This window comes from Notamacropus eugenii, chromosome 2 (genome assembly GCF_028372415.1).
Source record: "Notamacropus eugenii isolate mMacEug1 chromosome 2, mMacEug1.pri_v2, whole genome shotgun sequence".
NCBI classification, from domain to species: Eukaryota; Metazoa; Chordata; class Mammalia; order Diprotodontia; family Macropodidae; genus Notamacropus; species Notamacropus eugenii.
This window is the reverse complement of record NC_092873.1, coordinates 95,809,811-95,836,389: the sequence shown is the minus strand read 5'-3', so window position 1 is coordinate 95,836,389 and position 26,579 is coordinate 95,809,811. Positions and strand designations below refer to the sequence as shown.

Genomic DNA, 26,579 nt, shown 5'->3' with positions numbered 1-26,579 from the left:
AAATCATTAGGCAGAACATACCAACTACAAAATTCATTAGTACAACCACAGAGCTAGGGACTAAGCCTGGGATTTCACTGGTATAGGAAATTACCACTATTACTAATAAAGATAGTTAATACTAATATAGTCCCTACTACTGAAGAAGCACCATGCTCAGCTCTTTATAAACATCATCTTTTTAGTTCCTCATAATAATCTTGAGAAATAAGTACTAAATCAGAAAACCCTCTCCACCAGTGTAGGTCTTTTCTGAAGAGTCAGTATCAGAGAGCTGCCTGGAGAACAGAGATTAAGTGTCTAACCCAGGATCCCTGAGCAAAGGTCTCAGACACAGGACTTAAATTCAAGTCTTCCTGGTTCCACAGCTAACTGTCCATTCAATATACCCCACTGTCTCTCCATATAATCATAAAAGAGGAAAAGTAAACAAGAATGACCTGACAAAGAATCCTGATAGAAACTTAAAAAGAGTGTTTGTAAAGTTAATATATTTTGTCAAAATTAAGTAAATGTAAATAGCCCCTAAGCAAGTTTAGCTGGTTGTAATGATGGTCAATATTGGTTTTAATGAATAGGTAAATCATGGATATATTGCTATCTGCAACATCGGAAGGAGGGGATATCTAAAATTATAACACAAGTAGGTGGTGCAATGGATACAGCACTGGGTCTGAAGTAAAGGAAGACATGATGATCATTCAAGAATCAGACACAACTGAGACAACTGAACAACGTGATGAGTATTATTTTTAATAAACCATTTTTTAAGTTCTCCTGAGAAAACCAAGAAGTGTACAACACCTATGTTATTCATATGTAGGTTACAGAAGAAAATTCCTAAATATCAGAATCTATTTTGAGGAAGTTCTGCAACAAATATCATAGAACTTCAACTGACAAACCTAAAATCCAAAATGCAGACACAGCTGAAACCTTGCTGCTATATCACCAATGCTGTGTGTGTACCACTGTGACAGATTAAAGTACAATATATATTCCTCATCCAGAAGGCATATGTGTAGCTTCATTATGAAGTTTCATCAATTACTGTTTATCAAAGTGATCTACCTTGGCTAACCAAAAACAGAAGTAGAATGGCTTCATAGTGGTATATATACTATTATCTGAATGTCAGAGTATGTGAAGGGGAGAATTCGGATGAAAAAGCAACCACACACCACTAAAACTACCACTGCAATCATGTCCATCCCTCCTTGTAATGAACAAAGGAACAAAACCTATGCTGGGACCAACTTGTCCTAAGTTTAGCAAGCCTTCTTCTTCCAAAACGTCTTAATGGAATTCAGTTGTGAAGGGGTTTGAAGGAGGGAAAAACCAAAATATTTAACTAGTTACTCAACACTGTAAGTGATTTGTCAAAGTGTCCAACGTGTTCTATTTGTAAACCACAGGTCTCAAAATATAGTTTATCACCTAAAGTATAAATGCAGGGCTCCTTAAAATGCACACACATCTTTAAAATCAACATCTCATTAAAGCCTTGAAAGAGTTTTGAAGGAAAAAAAAAATCTAAGTATTCAAGTAGAAGAAAAATGTGAATAGAAAGTGGTTAAGTTTTGAATTATTTACAACTGTCTGCCACTACCTGCTAGGAATCTTATTCTAGTCTTCACCAAATTAAATAGACGGCCACTACTTCCACGAGCAAAGTAAATACAGTACTCAGATGCATTAATTTATTACATTATGCTACTCCTCTTTCCTAGGGTCACAGAGGTGGTATTTAATTAAACTCAGGACCTCTGACTCCACAGCCAGTGCTCTTTCTACTGAACTGACTTCAGAATCCAAAGAGTTGGGTTCAGAGGGTCCTACCTCTGACACACACTGGCTGTGTGGCCCTGGATAAGAAACTAAGCAATTAAGACTACAAAAAAAATTCTCATATCTCCTCCGTACCCCAAATCCCTTCCTTTTCTGGATAAATTTGGGAGTCCCTCTCTTGAGACCCCTTTCATTCCACACCCTCAATCTCTAGTTCTGGAACTGTTATTGTTCAAGCTGTTTCAGTCTATCCAACTCTTCATGACCTTGCCTAGTTGGGATTTTCTTAGTAAAGATACTGAAGTGATTCTGCCATTTCTTTCTCAACACAATTTACTGATGAGGAACAGAGGCCAAATGGATTAAGTGACTTGCCCAAGGTTATACAGAGTCTGAGGCCGGATTTGAACTCAGGAAGATGAGTTGTCCTGACTTCAAGCCCAGAACTCTACCACTTTGCCACCCATCTGGAACTTTGAACCATGATCAACTCAACTCTCCCATTGTTCCTGTCAATCTTATTCCTCCCTTCCGAACTAGATATGTCCATAAATTCCAGACCAAAATGAACCTTCCTAGCCACTACTCCTCTCAGCTTCTTGTCATCTTCATTTACAAAAGAAACTTTCTGTGTGTACTGACCCTTTGCTTTTTGTACTTGTATTGCCAGCTCTAGCGCAAAGGTTGGCCCATAAGAAGTGCTTAATAAAAGCTTTTTCATTAAAAAAAAATTATATTACACTCTTCCTTCCCACATCATCCACATCCTAGCAAAACTAGGTTATCAGCCTTCTACATCCAAAACAAGCTATTGATGTAAACCATAACAGCAACAACAGCTCATATTCACACAGGTAGTAAAACAAGACAGAGCCCTGGGCTTGGAGTCACTAAGTCCTCAGTTCAAATCCCATCTGTGATATTTACTTGCTGGGTGACTCCTCTCTAGCAGTTTCCTTAACACCCACTTCACAAGATTGTTGCGAGGATCAAATGAAACGAAGTTTTGTACAAATTTCAAAGTGATCTATAAATGAAATGCTCTCATCACAAAGCTTTCCTCATAAAAACCATGTGGAGTAGTACAAGTATTACTTACTAGAACTTTTTTTAAGACTCAGAAAATTAAAGCAACTTGCCCAAGATCAGATGGCCACAGAACCAGGACTCATCTATCATTGTTGGTGTTTACCTGTTTTCAGGCATGTCTGGTTCTCTGTGAGCCCATCTAGAGTTTTCTTGACAAAAACATTGGAGTGGTTGCCAGCTCATTTTACAAATGAGGGAAAATGAGGTGAACAAGGTTAAGGGATTTGCCATGGGTCACACACTAGTAAGTGTCTGAAGTCAAATTTGAACTCTTCCTACTTAAGATGAGTCTTCCCACTTAAGGCCTGAAGCTCTATCCATGGAGCCACCTAGCTGCCCAGGACTTTTGGTTCCAAGTCCTATGTCATTTTCAGGAATCATGAAATCCCAATCTCAACCAGGAGAATACAAAGTTCAGGCATGCCTACTTCAGGAATAAAAGCTAAATTATTACCTTTCCACATTCATAAACTGCATTTTCAGTACAAACAGAACAAAAAGAAAACAAAATCATAATTCCCACAGCAGCCACTGAGGTTTTTTTGTTGTTGTTGTTTCTATATTTTATAAGCTGAAAGGAATCAAATCAACCTCTACAGAGGTACAAAGCTTTCATCTCCTACCAAGGGTAAATTCTAAAATGAAGCAATAGAAAGTTAGTTACTAACTACAATCAAAAGATTTTTTTGGTAAAATCTACTGATACAATTATTTTAATTAAAAATTTATTTTTAAGCAATAATTAATAAACACTATGGAATGATAAAGGCACCTATGTAAATTCTAACAATTCATTTTTTAATTTAATTTTTTAATCACATTGTTGTTGAAATAATGCCTAATATTTCTTAATTTCTCAAAACATTAATTGTAAATATAGGCATACTTAAACTTATATGAAAAGTCTTAAATTAGCATCCTATTTTTCAAAGCAATAACTTAAAACATAAGGTTAAAGGTAAAGCCTCAATCACATCAATTTTGTTATTAAATATCTCCTTGAGTCAAATTAACATGTACAGTTCATTTTTGAAAAAAGCTTTTTTTCATGGGTTAGTGAAAATGTACAAACCATCATCAACAAAAAACTGTCCCTTCATGTTCTAAGTTTATTTCTCCCTCTAATACTTTTTCCTTAAAAAAAAAAAATGTTTCTTAAGCAAAAAAAGCTCAAAGTTCAAATATATAATTAATCACTAAATCAAGTTGTATGCTACTCATTACTTTTTTTAACTAAAACAGAATTTTCATGTAATCAGCACTAAAGATAATGTATTTCAAATGCCACTGGACTCCCTCAACAAATGATATCATTTCATATGCATCAAAAATAAACATATATGTCCTTTAAGACATCTCTTGAAACAAACATCTATTAATGTATCACAAACACTGTTTTCAAGGTTTTGGAAAAGGTTATCTTTTGAAATGTTAGAAACCACTGGGCCATGACTTAATGTTTCTACAACATTTCAAACTATGTGATAAAAATAAAAACTATGTGATAAAAAAATTAAAATGCTGGAATGCCTACATTCTCTATTTAATAACACTTGCACAATAATAAGCACTAACACAGCACCTATCATCAGATGATCTGAGTCCATTTGAAATATTCAGTAAACCTCATAAAAGCCCTATGAATTTGATATTAATTCTGTTTTCCATAGTAGATCAATTAAACAATAATCACTGTATTTAATTATGCAAAGCAAAACCCAGTGGTAGGACAAAAGGAAGAAAATTTTCTAGTCACACAGCACTATATCCTAAAAATAGCAAAAAAGTATCATTTTTATCTTTCATTCTCCCAGTTCTTCACAAGTCCTACTCTCCAAATACTTCCCGGAAACACTTCTTGCTCCCCCTATCTCTATAAGCTGGATCATTTCAAACTGATTCCCGCTTAAAGAACATAAGGTTAAGACAGTTGATGAATGCCTCTTGACCTTTTCAACAAGTTGCAAATCCAGAATCGTAGCTGTCTCCTCCATCCACCCTTCCTCAATATCAACAACAAATGTGTAAGGGCTTCTCTGTACTGCTAAGGAGAAAAGGAGCTGTTCTAATTCCCACACTTTGCAACAAATAAAAGTGCTAGGTCCAGAAAAAGTAAATCAAAATAATGAGTGTGATGAAGAGGTAAAAAAAGACTGGGGAAAAAAAAAAACAGTACTCTGGTCCAGAAAGACTAGACCTAAGAAAGGGCAGTGAAGGTTTTTACAGGTTCTAACTATATACCGGAACAAAGGTGTCTTCACCAAAACAATGACAAATGAACAATGGGAAACTACTTGAAATGCAGAGTAGTAGTTTTAGGACAATTAAAATACACCAGATTACAAACTTAGAGGTCTTCTCTTAGAACTGTCACAAGAGAGCTGACTAAAGCACTAAGGTTAAGTGACTAACCTAGAATCAGAAAGTGTCTGTTTCACAGAAGCAGGACTTTAACCCAGCCTAAAGTTCTAAATAAGATTTGGGATTGCTGAACCCAGGCCCCAATAATTTTGTGGCTGAAAAAACGAAAAACTAGAGAAAATTAAATAAAATAGAATGTTTTATTTCCACCTCCTCCCACCTCACTCAAATTTGTTTCTCAACTCTAGAGGATATAAAGGAAGCATCCATAAGGTTTAAAGGCTGTGTCCACAATACCCAACATTTTCGTCTTTCTGGCTGCTATCAATCTCATTATCCTCCAACATGTTCATAGCTGCTACCATCTCTCCTCTTACCTGAGAAGCCCTATCTAGTGCATAATTTTTCCTGCCTCATTTCCACATATCAATGTCTAAACATAAATTCACACATTTCACTCTTTATTTCCACCCTAGCAAAAAATGTGCATAACACAATGTTTATTCAATATCTGGGTAACCATATATAAATAGGAAAGGAGAGGGTCCCCCTCCCCCCGCAAAAGAAGCCTTTGTCATATGGCCTTACGGACAGGTTTCTTGATCATTTACAATCTAAACTTCAGGCCAAAAATAAAAATGATTTAGGAGTATCACTTCCAACATAAGAAGTCTCATTGTGCATGCCATTTGCTCATTAAACTGTACAGCTACCAAGTCTGAGACATCAAACCTGTTGAAGACAAGGATCCTAACATGTTTTAAACAAAGCCATGGAGTAATAATTTAATACTTTTCCTCCAAGACTGAACTTCCCATTTACAAAAAGACTTTTTTAGCTTGATTTAAATCATAAGGCCTTGTACAGTTAAACATTACAACCAGTAAGGTTGCTGAACTCTGTAAAAAACAAATTATCTAGTATACCTGTGTCAGCAGATCTGCTGGATTTAGTCATAGACAATATAGCTGCCCCCTTCTTAATCTTAACTAAAAGATTAAGATAACTTGCCAAGGCACACACTATTTGGATGTTATTAACAGTCATTATTAACAAACACTCCATTAACAAGGTGAACAACTGAGCTGCTCTACTATTTAAAGACAAAAACTAATTATTTATGTATAACAAAATGTTACATAGACTAAATATACAGGCACATATAAAATGTTATAGAAAAACTTGAAAAACCTAAGTTTTCTGGATGTCAATGGTAACTAAACAAGAAAAATAAAGCTGGAGATTATACCACACTAAATGATACAGCAGCACCCTTCCTAGGTGGAGGTAATACAAGTCATTAAAATCTTAGGATCCTGGAGTTGGAAGATGCCTTGAAAGTTAAGTGAACAAACGTCCACTTAAAGCATGAAATTCCTCAACATCTCCAACCTTTGGTCATCTAGCCTCCAACTGAAGACTTCTTGAGGAGGAACTCACTACTCCCAAGTCAACTGTTTTATAACTGAAATACACCACATACCTCAAACATACATTCTCTTCTATATATAGATGCTAATTTACTGGGAAATACACTTATCTCTAATCTCATCAAGAGCTGTTATCCAAGACGTATATTTGTAAATATAAATATTCTAGTTCTATAAAAGACACTTAAAAGTTCAAGATAAACTAAATATAAACACCTTTAAAAAAGGAAATAATCTATCTTAAAACAAGGGCTTAACTTTTTTTGTGTCACGGATGCTTCAGCTGTCCAGTGAAGTCTATAGATCTCTTCTAAAAATGACGTTTTTAAATATATAAAATAAAATCATAGGATTACAAAGGAAACCAATGATACTGAAATAAAGATGTAATTTTTTTTCCTACCTAAGTTCACTGATCCCCTGAAGCCTATATGTAGAAGCCAGGTTAAGAATCTCTGACATAACCATTACAATAATAACTTCACCTGGAACTGATATGTGGCCCTTCACCAAATGGAGGATGGGGGGTATGCAAAAAAAAAGTGTCACTAGGACTGGGATATCTTTGAGTACAATAGTCTGACTCAGATGAAATCCTTTCAATCCCTGTTTTTAGTTAGCCTCATATGCTTAACTTGAATTTTTAAGGATAACAGCTCACTACAAAACTACAGAACCCCTAAATCTCTAGACCACCCAAAACTGGTCTATTACCTAAACAAAAAAATCATAAGAGGTTCCAAGTTAAACAGCAAATTTTGTTCAAGTTCTAATTCTAATAATTGGCTAAAGGATGATAAACTGGCTTAACAATGGCATTCTTCCTCTAGATACCGTATAGGCTTAGACTACTTTTAACTACATAAAGACAATTACATAACAGAACTAGAATATAAGTCAAACAGGCATACTAAGATAAAAAGTTATGTTATCCCTTAGGCTAATTCTGGACCCCTGAGATTTTTAGTAGGGGCAGTGTAATGTAGAGCAAAGAATGAAGACTAGATATGAAGTCAAGAAAGATCTGGGTTCAAATTCTGAACCAATACTTACTACTTATGACTAAAGGCTAATAAACCTCTTTGGGGCTGTTTCCTCATCTGTAAAATGGAGTTAGTGATATCTATTTCTGAGATTCAAATAAGAATGAACATAAAACATTTTATGTACCTTACACCTATAACTATTATTTTTCATAATCTAAACAGTCCCATAGAGCTAAACAAGACAGAAATCTGAACATTTAAGTCAATATGCATTATAACTGAACATAGTTGACACAGGATAAGGCTCAAGTTAGATCAACATTGGTGGAGCTAATAGCCACACTAATGAGATAATCAATCCAAAGTACTCATTAAAATCAGAAATACCTGGACCAAAAATAAGAGAAAGATTTGCTTTCTAGTTTGTCAAGACACCTTGACCTTTCTCTGAAAGTAAAAGGGAGCTTTCTGTACTGTCAGACAAAGGACAATCAGTCCTATCTCAGTGTTTTAATTCCAATTCTAGTCAGAGCATTTGTTACAAGTCAACACAAAACACGTGGTACAGTGGAAAAAACACTGCGATCTATACTATAGAGGGCTTAGCTTCAAATCCCAGCTCTGCCAATTACCATCTAGGTAATGTCCAATAAATTCCTCCCCCTCTTTCGGCCTCAGTTCCCTCATCTGTAAAATGAGAAGAGTTGGACTCTAATATCCTTCCCAGCTCTAGATCTACAATCCTGATGTTAATAATTTAATGTGTACTAAACGGTAAACAGAATCTACTGAACAAAATATTTCTGGATTTTTTCGAATTTGAACCTGAATCTCAAAGGAAATACCATACTTATTATTCTACACTAGACTTTCAGGGTTTGTTTGCTTTTTTAAAAAAATTGTTCAAAGGGTTCTCACCCCTCTGATTTTTCCAGCCATGACTGTTTACAAAGACAAATGTTAAACTTTGACACCAATAAAGGTTTATGAGGAGACCTTTAGTCAGAAGTTTACTCTAAGACTTCTAGTCAAAATAAGGAAAGGTAGGGCTATGAACTTCTTAGGATAGTGCTGAATAAGGTCTTTAAAAAATAAAAAAGAAAGTATCTATTTGATCAGTGTTAAGAGTTCTGATTCTGAAAAGCTCACATCTTTTTAAATAATGGAAATACAAAAACTAAATTTAAAAAAAGACCTAAACTTCACTTTCTAAATTATTCCTATCATTCCTAGGACAAATCACACTTTCAAATTCAACTACCATGTATTAAAGATATTATGTGAAAATTGTTCAGTCATTTTTCAGTCATGTCTGACCCCATTTGAGATTTTCTTGGCAAACATACTAGACTGCTTTGCCATTTCCTTCTCCAGCTCATTTTACAGATGAGGAAAATGAGGCAAACAGGGTTAAATGACTTGCCCAGGGTCACACGGCAAGTAAGTATTCGAGGCCAGATTTGAACTCAGGAAGATAAGCCTTTCTGGCTCCAGGCCCCAGGTTTTTTCCACCCAGCCACTTAGCTATATATTTTATGGATAAATGAGAAAGGAAAGGGGGCCAGTTTTTAATGTGCAGGCATTGAATTTTTCTCTCTGCAGGTGTATATGTAATAATCAAAGGTAAAGATTAACTACGTAAGCAAACTGCATATCTTATTTTTAAAGGAATGTTTCAGTGGTTTACATAATCAAGGGCTAATCAGCGGCACCACTGGAATGAACATTTACCTGATTAACTAGTGACTCATTTTGTGTTCAAAATGAACTAGAAAGTTGAAGTTAAACTGCTAAAGTATAGCAAAATGTTCCAGTTGGGAGGCTTAAGAAACAAAACTAGATTCTATTAATAATCATATATTGGTATAAGTCCAACCATGCCAAGCAAATGACACGTTATGTCAGAAAGAGAAAAGGTAATACCCTATACTAACCCTAAAGCCTGATGTCAACATAAAAGTCCATTTGGTTCTGTTATTTAACAAGACTAATCAGTATACTTTTTAACTGCTCAAAATGAAATGAGATGAAACTAATTGTAATATATTTGCAACTTCTTCATATCATTTTTTCAAGAATTTATTTTGTATTGAAAAATCAGTCCTCAAACTTTTTAAAACTACAAATTTCCTCATGTGAAGAGTATCTCTTCATTTAAAAAAAACTACGAATATATTTTGTAATTCTTTTCCCTTACCTCTAAAATGTCTAAATTCTTTAGTAAACCTGCTATTGTTTAGGTTTTACAACGGTTATCTTTAACAGGCTTAGGTAGAAGGCAAAATGCTTCAGCCATAGTATGACAAAAAGTAAAGCATTTCTCCTTGGGAAGTGCCTAAAGAAAATTTATCCTATGTGATTGGTCTTGTGACATGATTCTGCATTACTGTGGCTTTCTCATCATCAAAAAACAGTACATTATAAATTTAAATAATCCTATAATAATCAGTATCCTATATTGTCCTCAATGGTCCATACAGATACTTAAATAATCTGATATTTCATCAAACTTCAAAAATATGTGGTATCTCATCAAAGGACGTATACTGTGCATAGAAATACAGATGACAGACCATCCGTGACTTCTCACATTTCTCACATATGCACACTTGTCTAAGTTTTTGTATCCATCAGTGCTCTGCAGGAGATCTACTTGATGTGCTAGAAGTTTTCCTCTAGATCTTTTTACATTTAGAGAGGATGGATGAAGCACTCAAATGATCAATTATTTCATTCATAGTATCTGAGCAGTCCATTTTCTTTTGCAATAAAACATTTTCTCACTGATATTCCTTACACGACTCATATCAAACTCAGTGGACCCCATATTGACTAAGAAAATCACAAATTAACATCATCTACGTTGTACTGTCTTTTTATCTATTTTGTTCAACATTTCCAATTACATTTTTGCTTGCAGTGAGTCTGACACCTGTGTCTTACACCAATGAATGAGTGGTCATAAATTGAAAGCAGCTTAGTAGTCCTCCAATGCTCTTTGAGTCACAAATACTAATATAACAAACTCGTTTGAGACATGGAACTTTCTAATGTTCCCACATTACTGTAATACAAGTAGAGCTCACCTTTACAACCTTTTAAAGAACAAGAAAATTTAACAAGTTTTGACAGCTAAATATCAAACAGCATTATCTAACCTATAGTACTGTTCAGAAATGTCACTTTTGTCTTTCCCAATGTCCTGCCCAATCACCTTCTCCACTGGCCTATAAAAACAGCATTTAATTATTGTCCCATGTTTACAACCTTCACTCTATCCCTCCATGTTTTCTAGATCACTTTATTTCAAATTTACTTTCAAAAGTCAGTGTGAAGTTTGGTTCATCAGTATATCCCAGGTGTCCAAACCATTTAAGATGATTTAGATTACACCTATACCTCGCCCCCCCACCCCCACCAAAAAAAACCAAAGATCCCTTATAACACTTCAGATCTGACAAATATCAACCAATCTATTTTGGGCACAATTATCTAAGCATCTAATAACTCAGGGAGATGCAACATTCAATTTGTACTTCACTACAAGTCTAAATATTATAAAATAAGAAATGTTCTGCTATATTATTTCATCCTAAAAACACCAACCTTGCTATAATGCTTACTACATTGGAGGGCAATTTTAGTATAAACAGGTTAGGCTGGTTTACTTTAAGACCATGTTGAAAGGAAATTGGTTTACGTATGTGAAGAACTAGAACAGACATCTTTAACTTTTTTTGTGTTATGAACCTTTTCTTAGAATAATGCATTTAAAATTTACAAATGCATCATACATTAAGAACATTTGCCATTTGTCAATGTCTTACTAAAGGGAGTCTAAATATTTCCACATTTAACTACACATTTAGCTGTAACCAGTTTCCCAAAGTTCTGAATGGCATAAGAAATGGAAGCCAGATTGTGAAAATAACAGAAACGTTACTAAGTCTGGTGTCAATAGAAGTTCCTCTAAAGGAACCAGTTTCCCCAGCAAAGAGTCCCAACCAAAATTCCACCTTTCCTGAAACCTTTCCTGATGCTCTCCCTTAACGCTAGTGTCTTCCCTCTGTTATTTTCAATTCATCCTATATGTTTGTTTGTACATAGCTGTTTGCACATTATTTCCCCCAACAGAACGTGAGTTCCTTGAGAGCAGGGACTTTTGTCTCTTTTTGCAGCCCTAATGCTTAGTAGTGCCTGGTACATAGCAGGTACTTAATGTTTACTTTTAAGAGACATAAATCCTATAGGGTGCCAGAATACAGAATATTTTCAAAGAGCCTCCCCTTTCCTGAAAGTGGGATGGCAATTAAAACCCTAACAAAATCCCAAATTTAATCGTATAAAACGCATCCCACAAGTTTATACTCTTAGCAAATTTTTTTTGGAGTTGCACATCTCAACAAAACAAAACATGCTAGGTGATTGCAGTTGTATGACCTATATCAGACCGCCTATTTTGCGGAGGGAGAAGGGAAGAAAGGGAGAGAGGAAAATCTGGAACTCAAAATCTTATATAAAAATGAATGTTGAAAACTATCTTTACATAGAATTGGAAAAAATAAAATACTATTTACCAAAAAAGAGGAAGAAAAGAAAATATGTTAGGGCAGCTAAGTGGCCCCGTGGACAGACAAAACACCAGTCCTGGAGTTCAGGAGGACCTGAATTCAAATTCAGTCTCCATTACCAGCTGTGGGACCCTGGGCAAGTCACTTAGCCCTGAGTGCCTCCTCCCAAAAAGGCAAAGAAACCATGTTCATAATTAAGTCCATTATTTCTAGCAAAGAGACATTCTTTTAAGCCTGTAAGAGACATGCCTGCTATCACTGCCTTCTGTGACAATACACTAAGTTTTCATTAAACTTCTTTCATACAGACCAGGACTAGTCTGTAACTTCAATAGTATAGGAAACTCCAGAATAAGGACATTCCCTCTGCCCAAGCAGCTTCTCTGCAGATTACAGCCACAGAGGGTTGTGCAGGGTCACACGAAGTCAGCGTGGCGAGAGGTGGGATGAGAATTAAGCACCATCAGCACAGGCTGTCTACGATGCCCCTACATGTATGCTGGTGATGCATAAAGTACCAAGAGAAGCCACGGTTCCTGGTCTTTGTCACCAAGCCCGCATAGAGCCTGAAGAAAAGCCAGACACTGTAGAGCCCTTTTCACCCATGAAACTGCGGGTACCGCTCCTCCTGGACAAACGAAGGCCATACAGAGTTCCGAAGCCAGGATCCAGAGCACAAGTCCCACATGTTAGGCACCGGTGTGGAGCACAACAGGCAGCGTCCTCTCCAAGTCAGGAGAGCACTGCTCCCCCTCCCTCCACGGCTTGAAACGCTTCAACGCCGCGCAGAGAAGGGTCCCCAGCAGACAAATCGCGTCCCCAGCATTCTGGGTGCTAGCGGCTCCTAAGCCTCACACCTCGGCCCGAGAAACCATCGGATGAATCCCGGGCCGCCCCAAGTTCTTGTCCGACCCCCCGACTCTGCGCCTGCAGTCCCGGCCGGGCAGACCGTCCCGGGGCGCCCAGCTCTCCCCAGCCTCCAGGTCGCAGCCCGCAGGCCGCCGGGCTGGGGACGCCAGGGGTCGGACAGGAGGCTGCGGATCAGCCTTTGCTACCCCAAACAACAAGCGCACGCACGGAACCCCTCCTCGGGACGGCTCCCCAAAGGGCAGCAGACGACTTCGCCAGGACGCCTCTGACACTAGCTCAGGGCTCGGCCCTCGGTGAAGGGAAGCACATGGGGCGCCGGGACATAATTTAGGAAGTGATTATGCAAGCTTCTGGGGGAGGGGAGGGAAGAGAGGAAATACCCTCTGGCAGCCTGGGCACAAGCCCAGACCCCAGCCGGGAGGAACTCCGCTGGGGGCGAGGGGAGGGCGACCCCGGACGGGCACCGAGAGCCGCAACTATGCGCGGCATTCCCCCCTCCCATCAAAGAAGGGGAAAGGAGGGGGGCGCCAACGGGGGGAGGGGACAGGGCAGAAAAGTGGGGAAGGGGTGAAGGCAGAGAAGTGCAGGGCAGCGGTAAGGAGCTGAAAGGAGACGGGGGTACAAAGGTGCAGCGTAAAAGGGCAGAAGAGTGGGGGGAGGAGGAGGAGGAGGAGGGGAGAAGAGGAGGAGGGTGGGGGAAGTAGGAGGAGCCCAGGGTACAGCTCCCTTCCCCCCTCCCCGGTCCAGGCCCAGCCTCGGGACACTGCCCCAGCTCCCCCCGTAGGCCCGACCGGGGCCTAACCCTGCCTCCCCCGCCCGGCCCGGGCCGCCGCCCGCCGCCTCCCCCCACGGCCCCGGCCCGCCCCGTGCCCACCCTAGCGCCCCAGCCCCGACCCCAGCACTCACCCCCAGAAGCCGCAGGGGCATCGCGGCGGCAGGCTGGGCGCTTTGCTGCGCTCGCTCCCGGCGTCTCCCATGGTGCTTGGCGGCAGCGGTGCTCGGCGGCAGCGGCGGCGACGGCGGCGGCCTGGGCCCGTGGAGGACGAGGCGAAGGCTGAGGCGGCGACGGCGGCGGCAGCGGCGTCGGGGGTTTCGAGGCGGGGGGGAGGGGGGAGCGCGCGGGCAGGCGCGAGTCCGGGGCTCGGAGCCGGGATTCCAGGCCGGTCAGCTGGAGGCGGGCCGCACCACTCGGCCTGCGGAAACAGGGGTGGGAGAGGCGGTGCGTGGTGAGGGGAGGGGAGCCCGAGAGGAAGGAAAGGAGGTGTGTTGATGGAAGGAGGGACCCGCGGGGGAGGAGGGAAGACCCGGCGCCCTCGGCAGGTCCCACCGCCGCTCCCTGGCCCGAGAGATGTCCCCGTGCGGCGGCGCTGGCCCCCCTGGTCCCCCCGCTCTGGGCTAGCGGCAGCCGCGGCAGAGCCCCGGGGTCCGGCTTACTCCGTAATACACACACGCTCCCCGCCCCTCCCTGGAGGCTGCGCTGACCGGACAATGGCCGCTTCCTCCTCTCTCTTCCCCCCCCCCCCCTCCTTTCCCAACTTTACTGTCCCACCCCTCCTCGCGGGTCGAGAATGGTCTCGCCCGGGGGAAGAGCCGACACCAAGGCCCCAGCAGCTGATCAGCTGGGATCCGGGCGTGCCACTCTTCCCCGGCTCCGCGAAGGAGAGCTGGGGAGGGGAAGGGAACCCGCGAGCAGAAACCTCCGCGCCTCAGAACTGTCCGGTCACTTCGGGACAGGCATGGGAGGCGCCTCGATATTTCTAACATTTTCAAAAGGAAGCCCTCTCGCCCTTTTCCCTTCTCCAAGGAAAAGCGAACAGGGTTCCTGAATACCTGGAGGAGTATCCTTGCTTCCCCCCCCCCCCCTGTGAGAGTGGTAGCTGCAAGGAGGGCGGGAGGGGAGGGAGTAGAAGCGGTTATTTAGGGTGAGAGGGGGACCATTCCCAAGAGCAGAGATGACCCGGTGCGCATGCGTCCCGGGAAACCCTTTCTCCGCCTCCAGCGACCTGGGTCGGGAGGAGGGGCCGAGAGTCTCCTCCCGGAAACGAGTGGGCGGGACTTGGTCTTTTCTCCTCTCCGCCAGTCCTTCCCCTCCTCCCTTCCCCGGAGCTTCTGACTTGCCGGTGCTCCCCGACCTGGATCTCCCCCAATGATCCTGTTCCCCTGAACGTGTTTCCTTGCCTCCAGCCACCCCGAGCTGGGAATCTCCCCTACCTCCACGCCCTTTCCTCCCTCTTCTGCTGCTCTTTGTGTCCCCAGCGCTTAGCGCACCGTTCCTGGTCTTTAGTGGGCACTTGAATGGGCACTTTAGTGGGCTTTTGGACCTGGAATCCGCTGGCCTGTTTGTGCCCTCGGAGCATCCTGCCCCATCCCTTCTCGGAGACGTTGGGTTCCCACTATCACCTGCAAACTAACCCGTGTCTTCACTCCCCCGACAAAGGACCGATTTAAACTTTTTCTTCCAAATTTACTCTTTTAAAAAAAAAAGGCAGCGCTTAAAAAACAAACTTTTGCTCACTGTCCTCCCTCCCCTCCCAGATCCTGACATCCAGCTCCCAGGGAGCACCCCATCTCCTTTTTTTTTCCCTTGGATCCGTTTTCTCTAAGTCGGACGCGAGTGGAAGGGAGGATTTGGGGTTCCCGGATTGATTTTTGGAAAGGAGACTCTTCTAAAAAATAGCTCTGAGCAGCCTCAGGGAAGGGGGAGGGGAGGAGAGTTGGAGAATCAATCAGAAACTAGAAAACGGGCTTCGTCAGTTCCGAAATAAGGAGGAAGAGCTGTCCCTCCGCCCCAGGTGATTCTCTCCCTTTATTTTAAAAGTCCTTCTGGTCCAAAGAATATCATTAGAAACCCATCGGTGTCTCCAACAGGAAGATAACTTCTGACATCCCTCTCCCCCAGTCGCTTTTAACTGAGACTCATTGGTGGGCAAATTCTTAAAAAGCCCGAGCTTTCTCTGTCTGCGGTGGGTATCCCTGTTCCTTCCCACCTCCAGAGATGGTTTTAAGACAATACACAAGATTTCCTTTCCATGTATCTAATATAAATATATCCCAGCCTTGCCATTTTATTCCTATATAAATGTCCTGTCATTTATATTTTCCATGTATCTGTTGGCTTTTCAATTAATAAAGGGAAAGAATCCCATCTTACTATCCTGAAGGAGGAAAATGACAAAAATAGCTCCGGCCAGGGTGTTACCTAACTTGACATATAAAATTATTCTTGATAATTTACAGACTACAAATAAATATACAGTTCATGGGATTAATGAAGCCATAATAGTACCAACTCTCCTACTACCCTTAAATCTACACTGAGAAATGACATAAAAATGCCATATTCTTGAGAGAATGGATTTCAAGATTAGTAGAATGGGAATAAGGTTATAGGAACATTTGCATCTTCATGATTTATGGTGGGGAAACATTATTAGAAAGGAAATACTGAGATTAAAAAACACAGCCTCATAAATTACTTAGTATTCATGTAGCCGCTAGCTTACCTGTCCCTAGTGAGTGGGTAAATTATAGCCAGAGTTCTGAAACCAAGGAGAAATTGTAGCAAAATCAAGAATTAAGGTTCTGTTTCCACTTCTGTTGTAAAAGGTAATCATTTGTTAGTTTCAAGTGAAAGCTATAAGATGTTGAAGTCAGGTTGGGCTAATGAGAGTCCACCAAGCTTGTAAGAACTTGAGAGAGCTAAGGCATCTCATAGCAGATTATGACCTTAGTTTAGGTCATAAAGGAAGTTCTGAAGGTTCCAATCTCTGGCACTCTTGTCCCAGAGCCAAATATCCAGGAAAGGAGGATCTTACTAACTGCCCTGTTGCCCTCATCCATCAGGGGATTTATAGCTAGTTCCCTATCCCCAGAATACCTTGGGATGATTCAGAAATAAAAAGAAATGTGCCAATATATGTTATTTAAGTACCTGGTTGCTGACTTGAGAGCTGTTGCCCAATCAATATGACCTAAAAACTGAATTCAGGGTCAGAGGCTTTCCTAGCCAATCTAGATGCCCAGAAGTAGGTTGTCTGCTCTGAGAGACAATGGAAAGAATAGCTGGGTTTGGATGTTAGAAAATCTGGGTTTAAAACCCAGCTGTGCTATATTGAGATAACCTTTCTCTGTGTCTGAGTCTCTTCATCTGTAAAATGAGAACTTTTTTGTTCTAAATCTATGATTCAATTCACACTCCAGTGAAATGTTTGCAGTTAGTCGGCTAGGTAGAAGCAACAACAGTTGAAGTTGACTCACCTTAAATACCTATGGAGAGGGAGGTGGGTTAGTCACCTGTAAACTCATTAATCATTTAATGATCACTCTGGGCGTATGGTGTTTTGACATGGGTGAGGTCTATCCAGCACTGACGAGGTCTTTTAATATGTTAAGATTAGATGGGTGACCTCTCAAAGGATAAACTGCATGGTACGTTGAAAGCAGTCACAGCCCTCCCTCACTCAAAACAAAGTCAAGTGCAAGTCATGTCATTATGTCTCTGATGGCATGGTCTTCAGTAACGAAGGACAAACACACACGTATTTGGACTGAGAGGATCTGGGTTTGAATCCCAACTCTGCTCCCTTAATATCTCAATATGGACCTCAATTTCCAAAATAGTGAGGTTGAACTAGATGATTTCTAAGGTTCCATCCAAGTCTAATCTATGAGGCTATGAAATCCACTTTTTAAGAGAAATTCAGTTGGAGAGAAGAAAGAAAAGCCCAAGAAGGGGGAAAAAGAAACAGAATTATTTATCAGTTTCCTATGCAAACAAGAAGCACTTCTCAAACTGTCATCTAACAATCCCTAGGGATCCCCAAGACAATTTCAGGGGGGTTTATAAAATCAAAACTATTTTCATAATACTAAGATGTTATTTGCTGATTAAAATACTCTTTTTTTCCCCAACTCCCTATCATATAAGGGGGGAAGGGATGAGAATAAGATTTATTAAGTGGCCCCTATGTGTCAAGCCCTGTGCTAAGCCCCTTACATATTCTCATTAGATGTAATTCAACCAAAACAACATCAGTTGTTTAAATGCAGAAGCAAATAAAACCCAGCTGTCTTCTATTAAATCAGAAATGAAAGAGCTTTGTGAAAATATGTAAAACAATGCTACTCACTAAATTTTTGGAGTTGGAAAATATAATTATTTTTCACAGAAGATATTAACATATAATAGCTCTATTGTTATTTTAATTAATACTTTTAAAACTAAGTTTTATTTTCTAATATAGTAAACATTAATAGAGATATTAACATAAACGTAAATGAAATGATTAATGATTGAGCTTCTTGGGGTCTTCAGTAATTTTTAAGAGTGTAAAGAGGTTTTGAGACCAATAAGTTTGCAAACTCCTGTAATAAGGGATATGGAACCTGCTTCCAAATCAGGAAGAGCTTTATTCAAATCTTGCTTCTGATCTGGTTATGAGACCCTAAGCCAAGTAACTCCAACGGTTCATATAGCTACTAGCATCTTCTAACCCAGGTTACCTTCTTTCTGCTTAGTATGTGGTGTTTCATAACCACCCCATCCTACAGGGAGCATACATGTTTTTGCCAAACCTTCTGTTGTCATTTTCTTTTGTTCTCATGTTCTCTACTATATTCAAGGTATCTTCCTATGCCACAATCACTCCTTGTTGACTCATGGGGGATACATTATACGAAAGAATAGTTACATACAAGATAACTTGAGGAGGGAGGAAATCACTAGTCAAGGGAGTCAGGAAAACCATCTGAGCTGAACCTTGAAGTAAACTAAGAATTATGAGAGATGGAGGTGAGGAAGGGGAACAGATTCTAGGTACAAGGAATAATTTGGACTAAGGAGATGGAATGCAAAGTTCAAGGAATAACACGTCTGTTTATTTCCCTGAAACATAGAGTGAAATATCCTAGAGGCAATAGGGAGATTCTGAAGATTCTTGAACACAGAAGTGCCATGATCAAACGTGTGCTCTAGGAAGCTTTTAACAGCTTTGGAGAAGGGACAGGAGGTTTGGAGTAGACTGGATTGGAGTTGGGGAGACCAACTAGGATTTATTTATTTGCTTATTTAGTTAGTTATTTCAATAGTCCAGGTGAAAAGTGATGAAAGCATGAACTAGAGTTCAGACTATGTGAGTGTAGAGAAAAGGAGATGGATGAGAGAAATAGTTTGGAAAAAAGAATTAATAAAGACATGGAACCTAAATTCACATGGAGTGTGAGGAAGAGTGGAGAATCAGGGATGATTTCAAGGTTGCAAACCTGAATGAGTGGAAGGATGGTGAAGTTCTCAATAGAAATAGGAAAGTTTTGGTAAACAATAGGTTTAAGGGGTTGGAGAGGGTGAAGATGATGAGTTGTGTTTTGGATGTGTTGTCTTTAAGATGCCTATTAGAAACATCCCTGGGGAGATAACTAACAAGTCATTGGTGACAGACTGAAGTTCAAGAGAGAGAATATGACTGGATGTTTAAATTTGGGAGTCAGCTTTATAGAGATGATCCTTAAACCCATGGGAGCTAATGTTTATCCACACTTTCTGAGCATAGAGAGGGGAAGGATTTCTAGATACAATGAGTTAGTTCCTAGCCTACTACAGTCAGCCAGCCTCAGATCCTAGACCATCTTTCATCTACCTCAGACATCCCTGTTATCCACTCCACCTCTGTCCTCCCACCTTTCCACCTCTTGCTCCAGAAACAATTATCAAATCAAAACTATCATTGCTTCTGGAAAGGGCATGCCAATTAGAATGCCTGACCTGGAGTCAGGAAAACTCATCTTCCAGGGTTCAAGTCTGATTAGCTATGTGATTCTGGGCAAGTCACATAACCCTGTTTGCCTCAGTTTCCTCATCTGTAAAATGAGCCAGAAAAAATGGCAAACTACTCCACTATCTTTGCCCAAAAAAACCCAAATGGAGTCACAAAGAAATGGACACAATGAAAAAATGACTGGACAAAATGGATCTACTCATCACTTTTGTGATGAGCAAACCAGAGTATTCTCCTGATCCCAATTCCTCTATACATGATTTCCCTTAATAAGATGGTAAATTCTTTGAAAGCAGAAACTATCTTGCTTGACATTAGTATTGGCTCAGTGGTTGGCACAACCCTTGATAAATGCTTTTCATTCATTCTCTCCATGCACTTTCACTTTGGGGGTAGAAAGGTCCCATGTACTCTTGCAATATCCCATTATTTAATAACACCCTGGAACCCACATGAGAGGTTTCCCTATACTGTTCAGAGAGCTAACCCTTCTTATTTAGTGAGACCTTTGCCAGTCCAGACCCATTTTACCATTTTTCCTGTGGTGCAAAATCAGATCTAAATATGGCTAGTCTTATCCTCAGTGTGAAGCTCCAAGCCAACTAACTCTTTATTTTCGGTTTTTATGTCTGTCAGCGTAATCTCTTCATCAGGTGTCTGCAGCATACTTTTTTTAACTGAAGAAAACATTAGACTGCACATGATTCGGAAGGGAGCAGAATGGAAGGCAGGGTTCACAACTGTCTTGCTGCTTTCTAGAATTGATGGTGGTCAGAACGACTTAATGGTACTCTTAACTTATCTACCATATTTGCAAGCATTAGAAAAAAGATCCATGTTTCTCTATTATCTAACCCATGAGTATAATGGAATATTCTTCTACCGAAATTAGAGGTCTTGGGGAGCTGCAAGCCACATGTGACGAGCACAGGTGACCCTGAGACTGCCTAACAATTGTTGGCATAGATCTATTTGAGGGCTCACAAAAGCTATGCTTTAATTTTAAATATGGGTAATTTTATGTACACACACAGAGGAAGGCAGGGGATTTTTCACGAATGCAAGAATGGTAAAGAACTGGGCAGGGAAAGAGAAAAAGAAATGCTGCCTAGGGGAAGAGAGAGCTAATCACACACACACACACACACACACACAAGCTATCTCTGTCTCTGTCACTGTCTCTGCCTCTCTCTTTCTCTCTCTCTACTGTGTGACCCTACACAAATCACTTAACCTTTCTCTGACCTCAGAGAACTCTCTATACTAACAATAATAAGTTATGGAGAAAATGAAATGGCTATCTGCATCGATAGAGGAAGTGTCACTGGAAGCTCCCTAGAAGGTTGAAATCACACATCTGGTCCCAAAACATTACCTATATATGTACACAGGCACAGACATTTATATATATATGATTTGTGCTTTCCCATCTCCTCCCTAGAGGTCTTCCCATGCTGGAGATGCCTCCTCCACTCCTGCTGCTTCTTCCTTGGCTGGCGTGGTGGGTTCCTGGAGAATCTCTGTCTGAGGAAGCACTCACACTACTCGACCCAGTTCAGCATGTCCACATGCTTTTCCACCTTGTCCCTTGAGAGGTACCTTCTCCATGTTCTTTCCCAGGGAACTTCTGCATCTCCCTGTGTTATCTTCCCCATTAGAATATCAACTCCCAATTTTTATTTTTACTTGTATTCAATCAGACAACAGTCAACAAGCATTTATTAATTATATGGTACATGCTGGGCACTATACTAAGCACTAGGGAAAAGAAAGAAGGAAAAAGAAAGAAAAAGAAAGGAAGGAAGGAAGAAAGAAAGGAAGAGAAAGAAAGAAAGAAAGAGTCCCTATTTCCCAGCATTTAGCACAATGCCTGGCACAGAGTAAATGCCAAATAAATACTTAATCTAATCTATTTGTGTGTATATAGGTGTAGGAGAATTAATCTCTGACACCCTTCACCCTCCCTCACCCTCCTCCAACCCAGCAAACCTGGGATTTAATCAAAGAGAGTAAAGGAAAAAAGCAATTTAGTAACTGGCACACGCCGACTGCGTGCCAGGCATTGTGCTAACTGCTTTACAAATACTATCTCATTTGATCCTCAGAACAGACCTGGGAGGGAGGTGCTATTATTACTACCCCCATTTTACAGGTGAGGAAACTGCAGCAGTTAAGTGACTCACTGAGTGTCACACAGCTAATATAAACTTATAAATCTGGATTTGAACCCAAGTTCCTCTGACTCAGGCCTAGCACTCTATTAGCAACTTCTAATTGAATCAGAGAGTCTGTAATATGGAAATATGTTTAATATGATTGTACATATATATAGCCTATATCAGATTGCGTACTGTCTTGGGGAGAGAAAAGGGGAGGGAGGGGGAGAAAACTTAGAACTTAAAATCTTGTAGAAGTGAATATTGAAAACTAAAAACAAACAAATAAATATTTAAAGAAAATTTAAAAAAAAAAGGGGGGGGAGTCTGACCATTGCCAGATAGAATCTGAATGCAGAGCAAAGCATACTATTTTTTACTTTTTTTGTGGTGTTTTTTTGTCTGTGTTTTCTCTTTACAATATGACTAATATGCAAATATGTTGTATATGATTGCACCCATATAACATATAAAATTACTTACCATCCCAGGGTGTGAAAGAGAATTTGGAATTCAAAATTTTTAAAAACAAATGTTAAAAATTGTTTCTACCTGTCATTGGGGGAAAAAAATAAAATTTTCAAAAAAAATTCAGCCCAATGTTCTAAATCTGTCCACATATTTTTGGGTCCTGACTGTCATCCCAGTTTAGGCATCTGCAAATTTTATGAATATACCATGGTATTATTACACATGACCGAACACAGATAAGAAATAAGATCTAATATTTGTTTAGAAATTACTATGTGTCAGGCACTATGCCTTAGCATAGCACTTCATAAATATCTCATGTGATCTTCACAGCATCCCTGAAAGGTAGATGCAGTTATTATCTCCATTTTACTGTTGAGGAAACTCAGGTGACTTGTCCAGGGACACACAGCTAATAAAAGCCTGATTTGCAGGGGGCCTGGGGTTGTTTGTTTTAGGCAATCAGGGCTAAGTGACTTGCCAGAGTCACAGAGGTCGTAAATGTCTGAGGATGGATTTGGACTTAGATGTTCCTGAGTCTATTCACCGCACCACCTAGCTGCCCCTGAGGCGCAATTTGAGCTTAGTTCGTCCTGACTCCAGGAGCAGATAGAGAGCTGCTCCGATCACTGGGACAATCCGCTGGGGATTTCCTGCCTTGCTGCAATTGAACCATTAGAGTCTGGCTATCCACGCAATTCTAAATCCATCCATATGACTGTGTGTATCTCCACACACACACACAGATATATAATATATGCATGTATGCACGTATTTATGTGTATATGTTAATCTACTAGTAGCTAACATTTATATAGCACGTAAAGGTTTGCAAAATGCATTACAGATATTCTCATTTGATTCTCCAGGCTGTTACTGTTTAGTCATTTTTCAGTCGTGTCCAGTTCTTTGTGATCCTATTTGGGGTTTTCTTGGCAAAGATCCTGGAGTGGTTTGCCATTTCCTTCTCCAGCTCATTTTACAGATGATGAAACTGAGGCAAACAGGGTCAAGTGACTTGTCCAGGGTCACACAGCTGGCAAGTGTCTGAGGCCAGATTTGAACTTAGTAAAATGAGTCTTCCTGACTCCAGGCCTGGTACTTTATCCAGCAAGGTGCCACCTAGCTGCCCCGATCCTAAATAAGGTGCTATTATTATCCCCATTTCACAAAATGAGGAAACTGAGACTGACAGAGATCATATTACTTGCCCAGGGTAAAACAATCAGTTTATATTATATTATAAAAACTTAATCTTATCCCTGACTTACCAGGATCCTGAGCCTAGTTTTTCCCTTATGCTTTGCTTTTTTCAAAGACCTTCACAATCTGACCCATCTCCACCTTTCCAGTCTTTCTCCTTCACTCATTCTACAACAGTGGTCAAACAGGGGACCCATGCCACCCTGGATTAGTGGCCCACTTTTATTTGTGTTTGCTACACTGATCTACAACAGATTTTCTGGCCTACTTGCAATTTCTCAGCCAGAACACTCCATCTCCTGTCTCCATGCCTTTAAGCTGCCTGTCCCTCATCCCTGGCATGCTCTGCCTCCTGCTCTCTGGCTCTTGGCTTCCCTGGCTTACTCAAATCTCACCTTCTGCAGGAGGACTTTCCCAGTCTCCCACTTCCCCCAGTCTCTTTCCTTTGAAATTACCCTCTATATTCACACTGTATATATCTTTTATATACGTAGCTGTTTGCATATTTCTACCTGTATTAAAATGTGAAGTCCATGAGAGCAAGGACCCTTTTCTTTTTGCCTTTTGCCAACACAGTGACTGGCACACAATAAGCACTTAATAAATGTCCATTGATTAACTATGCATAGTGGTACTCAATAAATGATGCATAGAATTACGTAATACAAATTATTGTACCCACCTTAATGCCACATCTACTGCCAACTCCACCACAACCGTCATCATTAACCAAACCTTTAACCATATGCACATCTTTCTTTATTGCTTGCTTTTCTCTGTACCTACCACTTTCCTTCTTTGACCCTGGCATAGTCTGGAAAATAAAGGACCCTTCAGCTCTACGTGCTCTGGGGCTCTAATCAGGAAAGGGAAGCAGTGTCAAAAAGAGAAAATTATCTGTGACATCTAAGTTCTCAGGGGAAAAAGAGATGAGATCAATGCAACCTACTTAAGTAGCAGAGACCTTCCCAGAGAGGGCAGTCAGTGGTTATTACTTAGCTTAGCATTTGGTCAGAAAATACGGTTCGAGAACAGAGCTGAGCAAATTCACTTGTACAGGCAGAGGAATCTTCCAATCATAACCTTCCCACATCAGGCAGGCCCCTTTATGGTGCCTCTCTAAGATGCTTAACACATAATATTGTGTTTTCTAATTATCTGTTTTTGCGTCTTCTCACCCCAATAGATTTACAATTTCTTCAGTCCAGAGATCCTGTCTTATTTAAACTCTGTTCGGGTTAGGTACTTAATGAATGTGTTGGGAGAGCAGGATTTTGTTGCTAACAGGAAAATTCAATTTACTTCAATTGAAAAAGGTCCATGTGTTCTACCACCAAGTGTGTGTCAAATGAATAAGACATATTGTAAAAAAAAAAAAAAAAAAAGTATTTTTATTGGACCGAGAGTTAGAAGACCTAGAAGACCTAGTTCTGCTTCTAACTCTCTATTTGATTATGAAAACATCCCTTCCCTTTTCTTGTTTGTAAAAGGAAGCAGCTGTACTAGATGAACTTCAACATTCCTCCCAGCTCCAAAGCTGAATGATGTGAAGTCTGGTTGTTTAGTGGCTTCCTTTGGTTCTTGCAGAAGGTTCCTTTTAGAACATGAGGGAGAAGAAGAAGGCAGCAACTGGAAGAATTTCCCTCCCCTGCCTCCCTTAAGAATTAACCAGAAAAGAAAAAGAGCAGGGAAGCTGAGGAAGAAGGGAGAAGAATTCCAGGGTCAGTTCCTTTTGCATCTTATATAAAGGATGTAATGTCTCATCTCCCTTCTGGTCATACTCATCTTCCCATGAACCAAAGGATTCCAATGCTCCTTTTAATACTTAGACTTAAGATGGGGCTTTCCAATGAGGCTAGTGTTAAAGATCCTTCCTCTCCTGGGGTTAGGGAAAGGCAAGTAAGTTCTGGGACAAAGAAGAGCTATGAACTTTAGGCCTGTGATTCTAGAAGCTTTCCAGTTGGCTAACCATTATATCAAAGTCTAATTCAGGTTGGGTTTTGGTTTTTGGTTTTGTTTTGGTTTTTTTGGCCAACAAAGGAAGCTCCTACCTTTTTTTCTCTTTCAATTTAATTTATTTTTTTCTATGAATGAACATTTTTTTTCTCTTTCCTGCACCTCCCTCCCCTAGTAGAAAAAGAAAATCCCTGTAACTAATATGCATAGTAAAGCAAAACCACTTTCTGCACTGGCCACGTCCAAAACATATAGGTCTCAGTCTGTACCTTGAGTCCCTCACTTTTGGCAAAGTTGACAAAAAAAGGAAAATGATAAATGTTTAAGGAGCTTTGGGAAAACATACATTAATACACTGTTGGTGAAATTACAAGTTGAAGAAGGAGCTTCTTTTGTTGAAGAAAGTGAGTAACACACTTCCTCCTGGGTCCTATAAAATTATAGTTTATCATCATGATCAGAGTTCTTAAATCTTTCAAAGTTCTGGTTCTGCTCATGGCACTCTATCAGCTTATATAAGTCTTCCTTTGTTTCTCTGAAACCATTCACATCATCATTTCTTATATCATAATATATATTCCATTACATTCATATAGTTTGTCACTGCAGATTGATGGGTACCTCTTTAGTTTCCAGTTCTTTGCTGTTATTATAAATTTTTGTATTTTTGATCTCTTTGGGGCATAGACCTAGTAACTATATTGCTGGGTCAAAGGATATTTATGATTTGATAGCCTTTTGAGCATAATTCCAAATTGTCTTCCAGAATGGCTCAAACATAGCTCATAGCTCCACCAACAGTGTATTAATAATGTATCTTTTCCTGAAGCTACTCCAGCTTTTCTCATTTTCCTTTTTTTGTCAACTTTGCCTGTCTCATGGGTGTGAGGGGGAACTTCAGAGTCCCTCTGATTTTCATTTGTCT

General features: G+C 40.3%; 1 protein-coding gene across 3 annotated transcripts in view; it reads right to left on the bottom strand.

Annotated features, from left to right (window-relative positions):
• The window catches only part of ZFAND3 (zinc finger AN1-type containing 3), a 382,986-nt gene extending 366,209 nt beyond the window's left edge, over positions 1–16,777 (bottom strand). The window contains exons 1-2 of one of the 3 annotated variants that reach the window (XM_072641978.1): positions 16,599–16,777; positions 14,002–14,288 (exon numbers count right to left, since the gene is read on the bottom strand). In XM_072641978.1, the coding sequence (XP_072498079.1) occupies positions 14,002–14,072 (71 nt within the window). In that variant the 5' untranslated portion in view covers positions 14,073–14,288; positions 16,599–16,777. Of the gene's footprint in view, positions 1–14,001; positions 14,315–16,598 lie in introns of those variants that run through there. The other 2 variants (XM_072641981.1, XM_072641979.1) reach the window with 2 other exon arrangements.
• Between the last annotated feature and the right edge of the window lie 9,802 nt (positions 16,778–26,579).